This window comes from Silurus meridionalis, chromosome 12, assembly GCF_014805685.1.
Source record: "Silurus meridionalis isolate SWU-2019-XX chromosome 12, ASM1480568v1, whole genome shotgun sequence".
Lineage (NCBI taxonomy): Eukaryota > Metazoa > Chordata > Actinopteri > Siluriformes > Siluridae > Silurus > Silurus meridionalis.
Window position 1 is genome coordinate 7,597,739 of NC_060895.1, and position 17,393 is coordinate 7,615,131.

At 41.2% G+C, this 17,393-nt stretch overlaps 2 protein-coding genes across 6 annotated transcripts in view; both read left to right on the forward strand.

Annotated features, from left to right (window-relative positions):
- The window catches only part of esamb (endothelial cell adhesion molecule b), a 42,300-nt gene extending 37,118 nt beyond the window's left edge, over positions 1 to 5,182 (forward strand). For all 4 annotated transcript variants that reach the window (XM_046862211.1, XM_046862210.1, XM_046862213.1 and 1 more), the window contains one exon: positions 3,814 to 5,182. In XM_046862211.1, the coding sequence (XP_046718167.1) occupies positions 3,814 to 4,222 (409 nt within the window). In that variant the 3' untranslated portion in view covers positions 4,223 to 5,182. The remainder of the gene's footprint in view (positions 1 to 3,813) is intronic.
- Positions 5,183 to 5,432: 250 nt separating this feature from the next.
- LOC124394805 (V-set and immunoglobulin domain-containing protein 2-like) lies at positions 5,433 to 16,627 on the forward strand. 2 transcript variants are annotated; one of them, XM_046863269.1, is made up of 7 exons: positions 5,433 to 5,531; positions 8,874 to 9,037; positions 11,797 to 12,001; positions 12,179 to 12,337; positions 15,919 to 16,038; positions 16,118 to 16,253; positions 16,328 to 16,627. In XM_046863269.1, the coding sequence occupies exons 1-7, from the start codon at positions 5,480 to 5,482 to the stop codon at positions 16,431 to 16,433; spliced, it is 942 nt and encodes a 313-aa protein (XP_046719225.1). In that variant the 5' UTR covers positions 5,433 to 5,479; the 3' UTR covers positions 16,434 to 16,627. The 2 variants fall into 2 exon arrangements, with proteins under 2 accessions (XP_046719225.1, XP_046719226.1); XM_046863270.1 differs by lacking the exon at positions 16,118 to 16,253 and having other exon boundaries at positions 16,328 to 16,416.
- The last annotated feature ends 766 nt before the right edge of the window (positions 16,628 to 17,393 follow it).

Sequence of the window (17,393 nt, forward strand, 5' to 3'; positions counted from 1 at the left end):
TCGGCACATAAAGTGCATCGTGTGCAACCTGGTGCAAACAGTGCACGACAGACAGTGCAAACACATCACAAGAGAGTGTAGGACAAATACACAAAACCTAAAATAGCCCTGTCAGTTAACCTACTGCATATTACACAGTGAAGTGTGTAAGAGAGTACTGAGTACAGGAGTGTACCTTGTAATTAACAAAATGTAAACAAAAGGGTTTGTGCAAAAACAGCATGTAAACAGCATGTAAATAGTTTGTAATAATGAAGTAATATAATGTGGGTGGTGCTGAAGACATGGATGTGTGAAATAAGTATGAGTGTGTGTTTAAATACAGGTGTTACAGATCAGTAACATAGTTGGGTGTGTGTGCGTAAGTTTCAGTTTGGTTCTGTGTTGAGAAGCCTGACGGCTTGAGGGAAGACACCGTTGCACAGCCTGGATATGGCAGCCTAAATGCTTCGGAACCGCTTTCCTGATGGCAGGAGGGTAAAGAGTGTGTTGGCTTTGCGGATGCAGTGTGTGGTGTAAATATCCGTGATAGAGAAGAAAGACATGCTCTCAATGGTCTCTCTGTAGAACGTGGTCAGGATGGGGGAAGGGAGATAGGCTTTCCTCAGCCTTCTCAGGAAGTAAAGAAGCTGCTGGGCTTTCTTGATGATGGAGCTGGTGTTGAGTGACGAAGTTAAGTTTTCCGCCAGATGCACACCAAGGAAATTGGTGCTTTTGACGATCTCCACAGAGGATCCATCAATGATCAGTGGAGAATGGTCGCTCTGTGTTCTCCTGAAGTCAACAACCATCTCTTTAGTTTTGTGAACGTTCAGAGACAGGTTGTTGGCTCTAAACAAGGCTGTTAACTGGTGCACCTACTCTCTGTATGCTGACTGATCGTTCAAAATTTTGGGAACTCGAGCTGCATCACAACGCTTTGGGAACGCCTCCGCGTTGCTCACGCTTTAAATCACGTGTGAAATCCGGCCAACGGCAAGGCGTTATGTCACGGACGGGGTGACGTGGCGAACCAGAAAGCTACAAAATGCGTGAGCAGTGGAGCAACGCTAGCTTCTGTTTGTTCAGGTAAGAGCTTCGTGTCTGAATCTGTGCAAGCAATGGTTAAAAGCAAACAAGACTTCCGCATGTGTGTCCCTCCTTGCCCCCGTTTCATTACGGGGGGAGACACACATAAGAGATGCGTTGTTTGCTTGGGAGTGGAGCATGCTCAGTCAACTCTCGAGGGAGATGTTTGCTCGCGCTGTAGACGCATGGCTATGCGCACTTCCCGATCCCTTGACCCACTCCCGCCAAGGCGGAGCGGCATCGGCATCCTGGGGCTCACAGGCCGACCTGGCAGAGGACATAGAGATGGATGAGGCTGCTGGGTCTCATGGCAGCAGCGTCCAATAGGATCCCACTTGGCCTCCTCCATATACCCCTCCAGTGGTGGCTCAGGTAAAGAGGGTTCTCGAGCTGCGTCACAATGCTTTGGGAACTCTGTGGTATTAAGGTCTCGTGGCGAGCCCTTCGAGCCTTAGATATGTGGAAAGAACCTACGTTCCTGTCTCAAGGCCCCATCCTGGGAGCTCTTTGTCGTCAGGACAAAGGACTGATGCATTCCTTGCGGTGTGGGGAGTGTCATGAGTGGCCCCTCCCCCAAGGTCGGTGGAACGAGCTACACCTCTCATGGCACATAAATTGCCTGGAGATGATAGCTGTGTTTTTGCCTCTAAAACATTTCCTCCTAGACCTGAGAGATCACCATGTGTTTGTCTGTACGGACAACACATCTGTGGTCTCGTACATCAACCACCAGGGGGTCTCCGATCTCGCCCCCTGTACAGGCTGGCACGGCGGATCCTCCTGTGGTCCCAGGGGAAGCTCTTCTCATTGAGAGAAGTCTATATCCTGGGTCACCTAAATTAGAGAACAGACGCCCTTTCAAGACAAGGGCTGAGGCTTGGGGAATGGAGGCTCCACCCTGAGGTGCTGGTGGAGATATGGCAGAGATTTTACAGAGCCTAGGTGGATCTGTTTGGCGACTCAGGAGACTTTGCACTGTCCCCTCTGGTTCTTTCTCTCTCACCCAGCCTCTTTCCAAGCCCCCGACCAGGAGAAGCAAAACCGGCTGTGTCCACAGGTCTGTAAAGAAAGTCAGAGCAGCTTTTTGTCTGCTATGGCCCTTATAAGAAAGGTTATTCTACTGTGGGAGAGCTGACGGTTCGGGGAAAGGAAAACCACTCAGGACAGGACCAGTTCTAAATGAAATAGTTTATTTCTTTTTTTCTAGTGATCAGTGCTAAAGTCACAAACTCGCAGGCACGCCCACTGGCACACCCTCTCGCTCCTCTTTTATGCTCCCCCTGTTCACTGCAAGAGAGAGAACATTCATTAGTCACAATTTCCCTCAGGTGTGTCATTCGCACGCTTCTCTGCTCCCGGCCTCGCCCTCCATTTACAAACCGCTGTGACACCTGCCAATAAGCAGACTGTCAGTAGGTGGATAGTGGATGCCATTTCTTTATCCTATGAGTCCTCTGGTTTTCTTGCTCCATTCGGAGTCAAAGCTCACTCTACTCGGAGTATGGTGGCCGCTACGGCCTGGTCCACTGGAGTACCACTCCAGGACATCTGCACTGCTGCGGGCTGGTCCACCACTTGACATTAGTGCTATTCCCGGCTCCACTGTCCTGCGTTCTGGTTGTGCTCAGACACACTAAGCAGGGACTCTTTAGTATGGAGTGATTGGACACTCGTTCCCAAAGCATTAGACTTTAAGTGCAGCTCGAGTACCCGAAATAGGAATGTCTCTAGGTTATGTATGTAACCTACATCCCACACTCCCTGCATCCCGCTGCACTTACCTTTTCTTTTTAGAAGCTAGCGTCGCGCCACTGCTCGCGCATTTTGTAGCTTCCTGGTTTGACAACGCCGCCCCGCCCGCCCCGCCAGCCTTGCTGTTGGCTGGATTTCACGCATCATTCAGAGCGTGAGCAATGGGGAGGCGTTCCCAAAGCGTTGTGACGTAGCGTCTTGTTCCCTCAGGGAACTAGGGTTACATACGTAACCTAGAGACCTTCTTGCTGATGAGACCCACCATGATCGTGTCATCAGCGAACTTGATGTGATTCGAGCTGTGCATTTCTACACAGTCGTAAGTCAGCAGAGTAAACAGCAGTGGATTGAGCACACAGCCTTATGGGACCCCAATGTTCAGTGTGGTGGTGCTGGAGATGCTGTTTTCAATCTGGACTGACTGAGGTCTCCCAGTCAGGAAGTCTAGGATCCAGTTACAGAGGGAGGTGTTCAGGCCCAGTAGGCTTAGCTTTTCAATCAGATGCTGAGGGATGATTGTGTTGAATGCTGAGCTGAAGTCTATGAACAACTTTCGTACATATGAGTCCTTATTGTCCAGGTGGGTGAGGGCCAGATAAAGGGTCGTGGAGATGGCATCGTATGTGGAACGGTTCGGATGATACGCAAAATGCATGGGGTCCAGTGAGGGTGGAAGCTGGGTCTTTGACGTGCCTATGACGAGCCTCTCGAAACACTTCATCACAATGAGTCTAAGTGCGACAGGACGATAGTCACGATAGTTCACGTGTCTCAGAGGAAGCATATGTCATACCCTCTTTCTTTGGAGCTTGTATGGTAGAGGAAGAACTGGCTGGTTGGTTGGAATTGGCCAAGAACAAATTGTGGGAAATATGGGAATAAAACATTATTTGTATATGGTTTAATTTTTCATGACAGAGAAAAATGTGGAATCAGTGAGAGGCAACAGGAGCAAATAACAATTATGATTTGTTGCTTTTGGATTCATTGCAGGGAGGATGCTCAGGCTCCAAAACGTGTTTCTTGGTCTAAGAGCGCCACCGCGTCAGATATCGTCTCCAAGAACGGCACTCTGTCCTCCATAACCAATAGTCCTGCTCCTCAGGACACACCTCATCTGCCTAACAACCATTACCCATACTCGCCTCAGGGTTGTGACTCAATTCTGACCACTTCAGGTGGCGCACATGTGTACCGAGGAGAGCCTAATCCTCTCCATGGGCTCCCTGGCTACAACGGCAGCAAGATGTCTAGTCACGCCCATCAGCACTACCAGCCAAAGAACAGCTGCACACTCAGGACTAATGGAGCTCAGCCACAGGCTCCATGCCCCATCTCTGTAAATGTCAGATCAATGTCATTTTGTGGCACTGTGCCTGTTCAGGCTGGATCGCTTGTCTAGACCAGTTGAGTCAAACTCTTTAGCTCTTACCAAGCAGGACTCAACAACTCTGTTACACAAATTCAAGATTTAAATTATTTTATATTTGGGGTTCAATCTCTCTGCGTATAATATTAGTACTCTGATTTATAAAGTATACTGTATAGATTAAGATGAGATAAAACTATGAATTATATTTTGATGCTTTAAATCTCTCATTAACACTATAATTTTTATTTGTCAGATTTTTATGTGATTTTTTTTTTTTATAGATCCTATTAATCCCATTTTAAAAGTTTATTAGATTAAAAGTAAAGAAAAGTAAACAATAAAAGTAAAAAAATATCTGCTTTAAACTTCATACAGTACATAAATGGTTCCGGATGTTGAAGGATCTTCTTTGATCCTTGTTAAAGTTGTTTGAATAACATTTAAACAGTTGTGTATTCAGTGTTTGTGTTCTACTTAAAATGTTACCTCGTGCCTCTTTTTTCACTCAGGAGTTCCTACAGTACATGTTACGGCCCAATTATAACAGCATCCCTCAGTCTAAACAATAGATTGTATTGAAAATTATTCGTTATTTGGGTTATTGTGCTTTTTTAATGAGTAAATCCAATCCCGAATGTTTTATACATTTTTAAAAAAGTCTTTCTTTCTTTTCTTTTCTTTTCTTTTCTTTTTCTTTTCTTTTCTTTTGTTTTAAAGATGTATTTAAGAGATTGATGTCAGGCTCGTGACTTCATAGTTGGTGCTTTGGTTTTCTATTTGGTTTCATGCAATTGATTATATTCATACCAAAAAAAAAAAGATTGTTGAAAAAGAAGAATGATGAGTAAATAAGTGTAACATCTTTCTTTTTTACTTTTATGGATTTCTGATTTGTGATTGGTCTCTTTTACTCTTTCATTCCATAAGTGTCCACATGGTGGAAGCAAAGAGATGATGTAATGAATTGTGTTTATTTCTTTAATAAAAGAGTGCACCATATAGAAAAATGTTAAAGATTGTTGAATTTTAAACTGCACTTTTCTCAGTTATTTTATTGTCATTATTAATATTTGACCAAACCCAGTAAGATGTACATTAGCTTTTGAAGACTTTGTAAACCAACAACAGTGTTGGTTTTATTTGCATATGGTTCCACCTGCTTCCCTGTGCTTAAGCACTAACTGTATTCACTACTAATCAGTGCCACACAGGTATGAGCTGTTTGAGCTATGTTATCTCGGTAAACAACAAGGAAACGAAACCTGTACGTGAGAAACACAAATAGACATGGCTCACACTCGCACTTTGTTCGTCTCTTGGATTTTGATCCACTGTTTTGGTGAGTAAAAATCCTCTCACTTTAGTTCACTAATGAAAACTTTAACGTTGAGGTAGTTCTCTGCGTTGCCACTGTCCTATTAGTGGTGTAATAAGGAAGCTAAATGTATATCCACCCTGCTTAATGGTCTATTTGTTGTTAAAGGGCAATTAAAAAAAATAATTTAATTGATTCATTTGGAATTCTGATCTATTTAAGTGCTTTGAATGTTGAATTTGAATGTTAAATTTTGCACATGATGTTTTTGTAACTATTGCCACCTGAATTTTGTTCAACGGCATTGTCCATGCAGTAGTCAGAGTCTAGAGCAGTGGTCCCCAACTTTTTTTGCACCACAAACCGGTTTAATGTCAGACAATATTTTCACGGACCAGCCTTTAAGGTGTGGCAGATAAATACAACAAAATAAAAAGTGTAAGTGTAATGTATTATGTGTTAGCGGCCAGAGCAGCCCCTTTAAGAAGGTAGCGGATGGAGGTAAGACATGTGACCGAGGCAAGCATCTTGACATGCATCAAGAGTGAGTCTTAGAAAGATGTGGCAGAGAGAATCTTCCATAAAACATCGTTCAGAATCAGATAATAAATACAACAGAAAAAAATGTAAGTTATGTATTGTTTCTGTGCGGCCTGGTACCAGGTGCCCGGGGGTTGGGGACCACTGGTCTAGGCTATTTCAAGATGTACAGTACATACATATATATATATATATATATATATATATATATATATATATATATATATATATATATATATATATGCATGCGTTTATTAATGAATTACAATGTGACACTGAAAACAAGGCAATTTATTAATGGTCAGGAGATATGTATTAAACATTTATGTAAGGAGTCTCCCCTTTTAGCACATACACTGATCAAGCATAACCTTATAGCCATCAATCAGGCATAAAATTTGACCAGCTGCCTAATATTGTGTTGGTCCCCCTTTTGCTGCCAAAACAGCCCTAAACCATTGAGCATTAAGAACAATTTAAGCTGAAGTAGCTCATTGTATCATTAGACCACATGAGCCCATTACCCTGTCGCCGGTTCACCACTGTTCTATCCCTGGACCACTTTTGATAGATACTGAGCAGATCCCACAAGACCTGCAGTTTTGGAGATGCTCTGACCCAGTCGTCTAGCTATCACAATTTAGCCCTTGCCAAATTAGCTTAAATCTTTATGCTTGCACATTTTTCCTGCTTCTAACACATCAACTTTAAGGGCAAATTTTTCACTTGTTTCCTAATATACCCAGCAAAACTGGTGCCATGCTGAAGAGATAATGAGTGCTTTTTACTTCACCTGTAATAATGTTATAATGTCATAATGTTATGCCTGATCAGTGTAGAGTGAATTTTCAGGATTTTGCATTTTCCGATTTCACTGTAGCAAACACTGAGTGGTCTTGAAGACCTTAGATAGAATTTTTAAATAATATATTCAATGGTGAAGGAACAACTGTATCCAATTGTCAATTCAATTCGATTAATTTTTATTTGTATAGCGCTTTTAACAATGAACATTGTCTTTACACAGATAATGTGTTGATAAAAATTCATAAGATATTTTTTTAAGCGTAAGTTTGTACCTGATGAGTGATCCAGTGGCGACTGTGGCAAGGAAAATCTCTCCAAGATGGCATAGGGAAGAAACCTTGAGAGGAACCAGACTCATCTGGGATGCACCTAATGTCCATTTTTGCAGATATATGATGTTGCGTGGTACAATGATGGTGGTCATAACCAAACTGTAGTCATGATTCAGAATACAATATGTTACAATATGTCAAGTACTCATTCCTTATAAACAGTGTTGGGGAACGTTACTTTTAAAAGTAACGCATTACAATATTGAGTTACTCCCCAAAAAAGTAACTAATTACGTTACTTAGTTACTTTTTATGAAAAGTAACGCGCTATATTACTTTTGCGTTACTTTTGCGTCACTTGTATCTCTTTCATGCCTTACAGGTGTGACAGGTGTAATATAGATAATTGCCATTAAGAAATAAGTTATATTAGGGCAAAAGACGTGTAGAATAGCCTTTATTTGTCACATATACATTACAGCACAGTGAAAATTTGTGCTTCGCATATCCCAGCTTGCTTCAAAGCTGGGGTCAGAGCGCAGGGTCCGCCATGATACGGCGCCCCTGAAACATAGAGGGTTAAGGGCCTTCCTCAAGGGCCCAAGAGTGGCAGCTTGGCGATACCGGGGCTTGAACCCCCGACCTCCCGATCAGTAACCCAGCGCCTTAACCGCTGGAGCTACAACTCCCCCTGTGTGGGCTGCACACCGGTGATGTGGAGGGAGAACATACCTTTCGCTGTCATCTCATAAAACTTCGTGCAATTCCGTAAATATGACCTCGTCCTCGTCTACATCATTCTCTGCTTCATCATCAGCTTGAAACATTCTGAACGCTTTTACAAAGTTTGCGCTATTATCAGTGACCGTGGCAGTTTATCTTTCCACAAAGAGCAAATGAGCTGTGAATTTGCTCTCTATCTCCGCTGTGATGGCATCGTACATGTGTCTCCCACGGAAAACTTTTATTCTGGGCAGTCAATAGATCTGCAGTGGTGGAAAGGCGGCAAAAGTTTTCTATATTTCTGTCTCCATTTCCATATATGCGACATTGCATAATGTCGCATATATTCAACATTACACACACACACACACACACACACACACACACACACACACACACACACCTGTAGTGCTGTGCTTTGCATGCAGATTTTTTTTTTTTTTTTTTTTGAAGTGGTATTTTTTGCAGTTGACAAGAGCTTTTCACCAACACATAATCTACACTTAACCATTATTCCTTTCTTCTTTTCCTCGACTATTTCAAAATAATAAGAATACTTCCCTCACAGTAATGTAATGCTCTGGTTTGCCATCTCCGCTTCTGACCAGCTTCTGTTCCCGCAGTATGAGTTCGCGATTCTATGTGACTACGTTCATTTTAATTCAGTATTTTTTATTTTTTTTTTAAAGTAACTCAGATATTAATGTGTAACGCGCTACTTTACTCGTTACTCCAGAAAAGTAATATTATTACGTAACGCACGTTACTTGTAACGCGTTACCCCCAACACTGCTTATAAAATGTAACTATAAATTGCTAAAAGTATGATGTTCTTGAGTTAAAAAGGAATATATTAATTGGCAAATAATGTGAGTGTTGTAAACCATTTGTGGACATGCTGTTAAAGGATCCCTTATTAATCCCTTATTAACTGGCTTTTACCCACATAGACACATGGCATTTCTATTTCTCATAATGGCTTGTTTATCTCATTTACAATAGCTTTCTGTTTGTCTATGTCCAGATGAAGCCTGGTCCTGGCATGCAGTGTTGGTAAAGAGTTCAGTGTTTGCACACGCCGGTTCAGAAGCCGAGCTCTCCTGCACCTACAGCACACAGGTTTCAGAGGGCTTCACTCTGGAGTGGCGTTATGCTGCTGACGGTACTCCTGCTGTTCAAGCCCAGAGGGTAAGCAATTAAACTCTATTTTATAAATAGTGTGTGTTTGTGTGTGTGTGTGTGTGTGTGTGTGTGTGTGTGTGTGTGTGTGTGTGTTGGGGGTCAGTGTTGCATTCTATAACAGCAGCTGCTATTTAATTATATACGAGGTGGTATCAAAAAGTTTCGGGACATGCTCTGTTTAGAAAAAAGTACTTTATTTATTTTTGTTTACACACTATCACTCTTAAAATAGTCCCCTTGCACAACAATACAGCACTCCCAGTGTTCCTGCCACTTCTAGAATATTTCATGGAGTCTTCTTTTTGAAGCATGTCAAGCACCTTCTTCTATTCGCACTGGATCTCCAAACCATGTCAAAACAGCAACCTTTGAGCTGGATCTTCTTCTTCAGGAAGAGGGTGTAGTCATACATGTCCTGCACCACCCTCCCATATTTCCCTGACACACCTGACTTCCTAATACAAAACCACAACTCCTCTCTCAGCACTCTGTCAAACACACAATGCAAATCCTTCTGACCTTTTCTATACTTCTCCATCAACATTTTCAAAGCAAGTAATGCGTCTGTGGTGCTCTTCCTCGACAAGAAATACTGTTGCTCACAGATGGTCACCTCTTCTCTCAGCCTGGCTTCTACTACTTTTTTCCATAACTTCATTGTGTGACTGATCAACTTAATTCCCCTGTATTTACTGCAGGTGTGCATATCTCCCTTATTCTTAATGATTGGTACCAGCACACTCCTTCTCCATTTCTCAGGCATCCTCTCACCTTCCAAAATCTTGTTGAAAACACTGGTTAAAAACTGCACTGCCATCTCTCCTAAACATCTCCATGCTTCTACCGGTATGTCATCTGGTCCAATTGACTTTCCACTCTTCATCCTCTTAATCGCTGCTCTTACTTCCTCCTTACTAATCCTATCCACTTCCTGCTTCACCAACTTCACACCATCCAACCTTCTCTCTCTCATTTTCCTCGTTCATCAGCTGTTCAAAATAGTGGTTAAGATGCAGCGCTCTCACCACTGCGACCCGGGTTCGATCCCGGGTCAGGGAACCATCCCCAGCCACTCTCAGTGCCGGTCCCAAGCCCGGATAAATTGGGGAGGGTTGCGTTAGAAAGGGCATCCAGCGTAAAACATGTGCCAAATCAAACGTGCGGAGGATCTGCTGTGGCGACCCCTAACAGGAGAAGCCGAAAGAAAGTTTTTTTTATCAGCTGCTTAAAATACTACCTCCATCTTCTCAACACACTCTTCTCACTAAACAACACATTACCATCCCCATCCTATATTGCTCTAAATAGGTATAAATCCTTTTCTCCTTCCTTAGTGTCCAACTTCTCATACAGCTTCTCATATGCCTTTTCCTTGGCTTTTACTACACTCCTCTTTTCCTGCTTCCGCATCTCCTTGTACTCCTGCCTATTTTCCCATCTCTCTCTCGATCCCAATTCTGTTTTGCCAACCTCTTTCTCCTTATTCTTTCCTGCACTTTCTCATTCCACCACCACGTCTCTTTGTCTTCCTTTCTATTTCCAGATGTCACACCAAGTACCTTCCTAGCTGTCTCCTTTATCACTTCTGCAGTAGTTGCCCATTGATCCAGCACCTCTTCACCACCACCGAGCCCCTGTCTGACCTCTTCCCTGGATCTCACACTACAGTCTTCCTCCTTCAGTTTCCACCATCTTATTCTTCTTTCAGTCCTCACTCTCCTCCTCTTCTTCTTCACCTCCAAAACCATCCTACAGACTACCATCTGAGGCTGTCTGACTACACTGTCCCCTGCCAACACCTTACAGTCTTCAATCTCCTTCAGGTTGCATCTCCTGCATAGAACATAGTCCACCTGTGTGCACCTTCCTCCACTCTTATACGTCACCCTATGCCCCTCCTTCTTCTTAAAATAAGTGTTCACTACTGCCATTTTTATCCTTTTAGCAAAATCTACCACCATCTGCCCTTCCACATTCCTCTCCTTAAGGCCATAGCTACCCATCACCTCCTCATCACCTTTGTTCCCTTCACATACGTGCCCTTTAAAGTCTGCCCCAATCACCAATCTTTTATTCCTAGGTACACCATCTACCAGTTCATCTAATTCACTCCAGAATTGTTCCTTCGCCTCGATCTTACAACCTACTTGTGGAGCATAAGCACTGATAACATTTATCATCACCCCTTCAACTTCCAGCTTCACGTTCATCACCCTATCAGAAACTCTCTTCACCTTCCCTACACTCTTACTGTACTCTTACTTCAGAATCACAGAACCACACCATGATAGAACAGTTTAAATTCACCTCCAATGTTCCTGGCCTTACTTCCTTTCCACTTGGTCTCCTGAACACACAACATATCTACCTTTCTCCTCTCCATTATATCAGCTAACTCTCTTCCTTTACCAGTCATAGTACCAACATTTTAAGTACCAACCCAAACCTCCACTCTCCTCCACTTCTCCTTTTCCTGCCATCTCTGTAGACATCTTCCTCCTCTCCTTCTCCTCCTTCTGCCAACTGTAGCACAATTTCCACCGGTACCCTGTTGGCTAACAATACCTGTGGCGGTCGTTGGTATTGTACTTTTATAATGCATGGCCTCTAAGGACTTCCGTAGTTCTCTCATTTATTCAGGGGTGTTATATTCTAGATTGTGATTGGTCTCAATGGCATATTAATCATCTGTTGCTTCAACCCAAGAGTAGTACTTTTTTTATTGTAATTATAATCCACTTTGTGTCCTGACCCATTTTGTCCAGGTGTTGTACTACAATGGGAAACTATATTGGGTGGGCTCTTGGGAGAACAAAATAGCTTTACTGCAGAATCCTCCAGTGTCTGGCGTTGCCTCATTGAAGATCCACAACGTCCAACCCAGTGACAGTGGTCTTTATATATGTGATGTTACCAATCCAAACGACTGGTCTGGAAGTGGGCAGGGTCTTATCAACCTGACTGTGCTGGGTAAGAGAATGAACACGTCTATAAATCTGACTCATGATACCATTGAGTGCTGATATGAATATTTATGTTGGAGTCATTAAAAAAATTATGTAGATTAAATTGACACAAAGTGAAAATGTTATTAAATGATAATATTGCCAGTTGTGATGTTTTTCTTTCCTTATAATTGATATTCAGTGGCACCATCTGTTCCTGTATGTGAGCTAAATGGCCACACCTATTTGGGGGATGATGCCACTCTTACATGCCACAGCTCCCAGGGTGTTCCTACACCTATTTATTCCTGGACGAGAGAGAAAGAAACAGAGCCTCTGCCCCCTAACAGCATTGTAGCAGGTATATACCCTAACTTACATAGATTTTTATTTGTCCAGCTTTGATTGTTAGTGCTCTACTCAGCTAAATCAGGCACCTGAGCCCAACCCTCGGTCTGAGATAAGGTTCTGTAACTGTTTGCTTACCAAACATTAAACAGCTTTGTGGATTCACTTAAGCCTTTCAAGTCATGAGTAAATATTTTGTGAAATATTGAGCCTAATATGACCACCATAAGGGCCTTGCTACTTGTTTAGCTCTAGTACAACCTAATAGTGTTGGTCTAGAAATATTATTAGACCAATTGGTCTTGCTGATAGTTTCTTTGTCATGTGCATAAAAAGTTTGGGACAGTCTACCTGGGCTTGGTGTGTAATGCAAAAGTGGAAATAAGCAGCAAAATAAGAAAAAGAGGAAGTGGAAGATTACTTACAAAGATTATATGTTAACAAAGTATGCAGAATGTATGATGTGTTATGTATGTCAAGTAATTATGCAGGTGAATGATGGCTCTGCAGACACTGACATATATGTTACAGTATGTGAGCAAGTGAAAGAAGAGACATTTACGAAAAGAAATAAGATAAAAGAAAGTGACCAGTGCTCTCAAGTGGTGGGGTGGGTTTAGTGGTAGTGGTGTACAATAGACATGGTAAGATTCACTCATTAGCACTGGTGCATCGGCATAAAAGTTAACGATGTGATGCATCGATTTAAAAAAGTGTCCATCGGCTACAAGTTAGCATTTGGTATCACGATGTATCTTTTTTCAACAATTTGCATCAGTAAAAAGAATTTATTTATATATAATAATTAGTAGATGTGGTATACATTTATTATTTAGAAAGGGGCCAATAATTTGAGACCAATATTTTATATGTAGAACGAATTCTCCTTGCTAAACTGTTACTCAAGCACGTTCTTTTAGCACCACTGCGGCTACGTGAATATGACATTTCACAACACTACTGGAGACCGAGGCGTGTACTGAGAGTCACATAGAATATGGATTATCATGGCAGAGGTAGAGTTGCATTTTCCTGGAACAAAACAGTTGAAGATCGTCTGGTTTTATTTAATCTTTAGTCTTTTTTTTTTGTACTACAAAGGCCTGTTTTTAAAAGGGTCATGTGCTAGAAGCCAAAAGCCCCTTTAGTAAATTCGCGATTTTCTGTCTGTCTGAATTAAAGACATAAAAGCGAACTATCTGAATTATTTAAATCAGATCTAACTGCATCGCAATAGGGGTGAATTGTATTTTGTATACAAGTATTGTATCATTGGCTATGTTTTGAGATGCAAATAGGCCACCGAATTTTTGGTTTAGGATTCACATTCACTAACACAAAACAAACAAGAACAGTAGCACTTCCCAACTGATCAGTGCATCGTGCCATGTCTTAAGGAATGAAAACTCAAAAAATTGTGTATCCTAATCAAGTTTGTGCATGTTTTTTCCCATTGCATAAATCATTCTTTAGACATTTTTAAAAGATTTGATACACTATAGGTCTTTTCACACTTTTGACCTGGGTTGTCGAATGTCGATTTAATTACTGCTTTTAACCCAGGATGATGGAATATTTTACACTTATAATTTAGAAGTGGGGTTAGCACCAGGTTTTAGCTGGGAAAAGAAAAGGAAGCTTGGTGGGAAAGAGTCCAATGTTGGCGCGATAATACGAAAATGGAAGAAATACAAGGTAAGCCAATCACACTCGCTCTGGGGCATCCATGAAAATTCTCGCCTCATGGGTTTAGGATGATTCTGAGAAAGGTGAGGGATCAGCCCAAAATTTCATGGGAGGAGCTTGTTTATGATTTCAAGGAAGCTGGGACCACAATCACCAAGAAAACCATTGGTAACACACCAAGGTCCTTCTGCTTAAAAATGCTTTTGCTCAAGAATGCACATGAGCAGGCCTGTCTGAAGTTTGCCAATGAACACCTGGTGGGAACCTCCTGGCCTCAGCCAGAACACTGAAGATGGGTTGTGGATGGGTTTTTCAGCATGACAATGACCAAAAACATACAGCCAAGGCAACAATCTGATTGTCTTGTAGCCATACCAGCCTTGTGCAGATCTAAAATCTTGTCCCTAACATCCTTTGACAGCTCTTTGGTCTTTTTCATGGTGGTGAAGAGGTTTAACTGGAAGAAGTTGCTTCTGTGAAAGGTGTCTTTTATTCACATAGCGAGTTGACATTAGGAGTGCTTTCTAAAAGTGTCAGGTCTGTGGGAGTCAGAATTGTTGCTAATTTGGTATGGAATCAAATACTTATTTCACTTGAACGAACACAATTTTTTAAAATATTATTTATCTCTGTTAAATTAAACCTACTTTTAAAAATTCTAGACTGTTCATTCTTTGTAAAAGCATGGTTGCTGATGTCATAAATGTGCAACTAAGCATGTTAACCTAGGGTTAATGATAGGGTATAAATTCCAGGGTTGATTGAACCCTAATATGGACTTTGTAATAGTTATCCCTGGGGCATTTAAAACCCTGGATAACACATTTCACATTTCAAATAGAATGTATTTTACCTGGGTTAACAGTTAACCCAAATTAAACCCTGGTTCTAAATTACTATTGTAAAATATTTCTCTACTCTTTGTAAAAAGCGTGGTTGGAAATGATGTCCCAGGGTCATTTAGAAACCTCCAAAGCATGTCTATTCTTTCACAGGTATATTCATGCAGTGGAATAAAACAGGTATGCACTTGCTTAGGATATACATTTTCGTGGGTTTGCTTCGATGTCTAAACCATGACTAATTGCTCTGTTCATATGGAAAATGTTATCGTTCCTATTCTTTTTTTAATAGGTAACCTTGGGTAATTCTGAACATTTCAAACTGCTAATATTTTTACCAAGGTTAACTATTAATCTGATAATCTGACGTTTCTGTGTACACTGTAAAACATTCTTATACTCATGAGTTAAAAGCGAAGTTTAACCGGGAGATAAGCACAGTGTGAATAGTCCAATTATGGTCATTGTGGTCAAAAGTATGCAGACACCTGACCAAAACATTAATATACAATATGGTTATTGTCCAAAATGCTGTTGGACAGATAAAACCCTGCAATTGTATAAAATGGGTTTTTTTTTGTATGCTGTAGCATTTTAATTTTCTTTCACAGGTACTGTAAATCCCAAACTTGTTCCAGCATAACAGTGTCACTCTGTGCAAGGTCCCCTGGTGGTCTAGTTGTTAGGATGTAGCGCTTTCACCGCTGCGGCCCCCGGTCAGGGAACCAACCCCAGCCACTCTTAATGCCGGTCCCAAGCCCGTATAAATAGGGAGGGTTGCGTTAGGAAGGGCATCCAGCGTAAAAACATGTGCCAAATCAAACATGCGGATGGTCCGCTGTGGCGACCCCTAAAGTTTATTCATCATAAATTATAATAAGATGTCATTAACATATAATAAGGAGCTCCCTTGCATCACTCTTGCATCTGTCACTATGGTCAGAAATTCAGTTATTAAAAAAAATCTACAGTTTTTAACCAATCAGATTTAAGGCTAATAAGCACTCTAAAATAACAGCTGAAAATCTGCACGTTATTTGATTTGTAAATATTTCCTGGTTTGTAGACCAGCGTACTGGATCGCTTCTCTTGTCCAACCTTTCTACTGCCTTTTCTGGAACCTACATGTGCAGAGCTTCTAATGATCTGGGTGAGGCAGCATGCAGCATCGCTGTGAAAGTGGCACGTGAGTAGGACTTCACAGTATAATCCATAAAAGTGTATTTAAGTTCTCATGACTACATGAATTATTTGCTGTTGGACAGATGGCAGTAGTGCAGCAGTGGTAGGCGGAGTGCTGATGGGACTTTTTCTCTTAGTCCTACTCATTGCAGCTGTGGTTGTTTATTTCTTCTTCTGCTACAAGAAGAGAGCTCACAGCTGCACAGAAAACAAATCAAGGTCCGTGTTTAAAAATGCTGATAAACACAATGTATTACTATTGTAAATCTCACTGCTTTTTTTGGTCCCAATAGGAAAAATGCTGATTCATCAGTGACACGCCAGTCAAAAGGTCATCTGCTTTCTGCTCATTTTGATGGTGATGAGCTCAAAGTCTCTCACCTCAGCCCACTGGTGTAAAAGTGGATTTTTCCTTCAGGAATGTACATGAACAACCATGTGACAGTTTTGTATTTTCTTGTGTGCTGTGTGTTATTTTTGGTGAAGTTTATAATAAATATCGATATATTGTTTTGTGCTGACTATGTAGGTGTCTTCTAAAATCATGACTTGATGTACATCTGTAAAAAAGTAAATAAACTAAACAAAAGCCATTTATTATTAAGACTCTACAGGTCATCTCTTAAAACCCCCACAGTCTCATTTGTCTCCTGGAATATTGCAAAAAATATATATACTTGCAACATACACAAGAAATTTGCAATGCTTTGTAAACTGCTGGATAATATGTTAACTAATCTCTTTGTGGAACATTTAATAGAACATTTCAATACACCTCAGATGGCAATTTAAGCAAAAAGTCAACTATGTGTACAAAATGTAATCATAAAAACACACCAGCTACAGTATACGGGTTACTGTGTGAATTCTCAACTTCTTTTGTCACATACCATACTACATGTTGGAGAGGATGTACACAGTCAATACCAGTATGCATTGAGTTCTGCCCAATCTGAGGCACTTGTTTTGGTTATGTAAATTATTTATGTTAGAGCCTTTTGTTATCATCCTTTATCTCTTTCTAAATTGCTATATAATATATGAGACCTTTTTAAAGTATTGTTTTCGCTCTGGTAAGCCTCTGCTTTGTAGAAACGTGGTTGCCAGATCTTATTGCTTACCCATCTTGCCCCCTTTTTGCCTTTGTTTTTATAATATAAAAAACACATGATTATGCTTGTGTATAAACCACATATGAGGTGTTGTGTTTTATAAATTACTTAATATTACACAATGACTTGATGTTATGTCAAAGTAAATGGTATCAGTCAGAATCAGAATCAGTATCAGGTTTATTGGCCAAGTGTGTTGACACACACAAGGAATTTGGTTCCAGCTGTTGGTGACTCTCAAAGTACA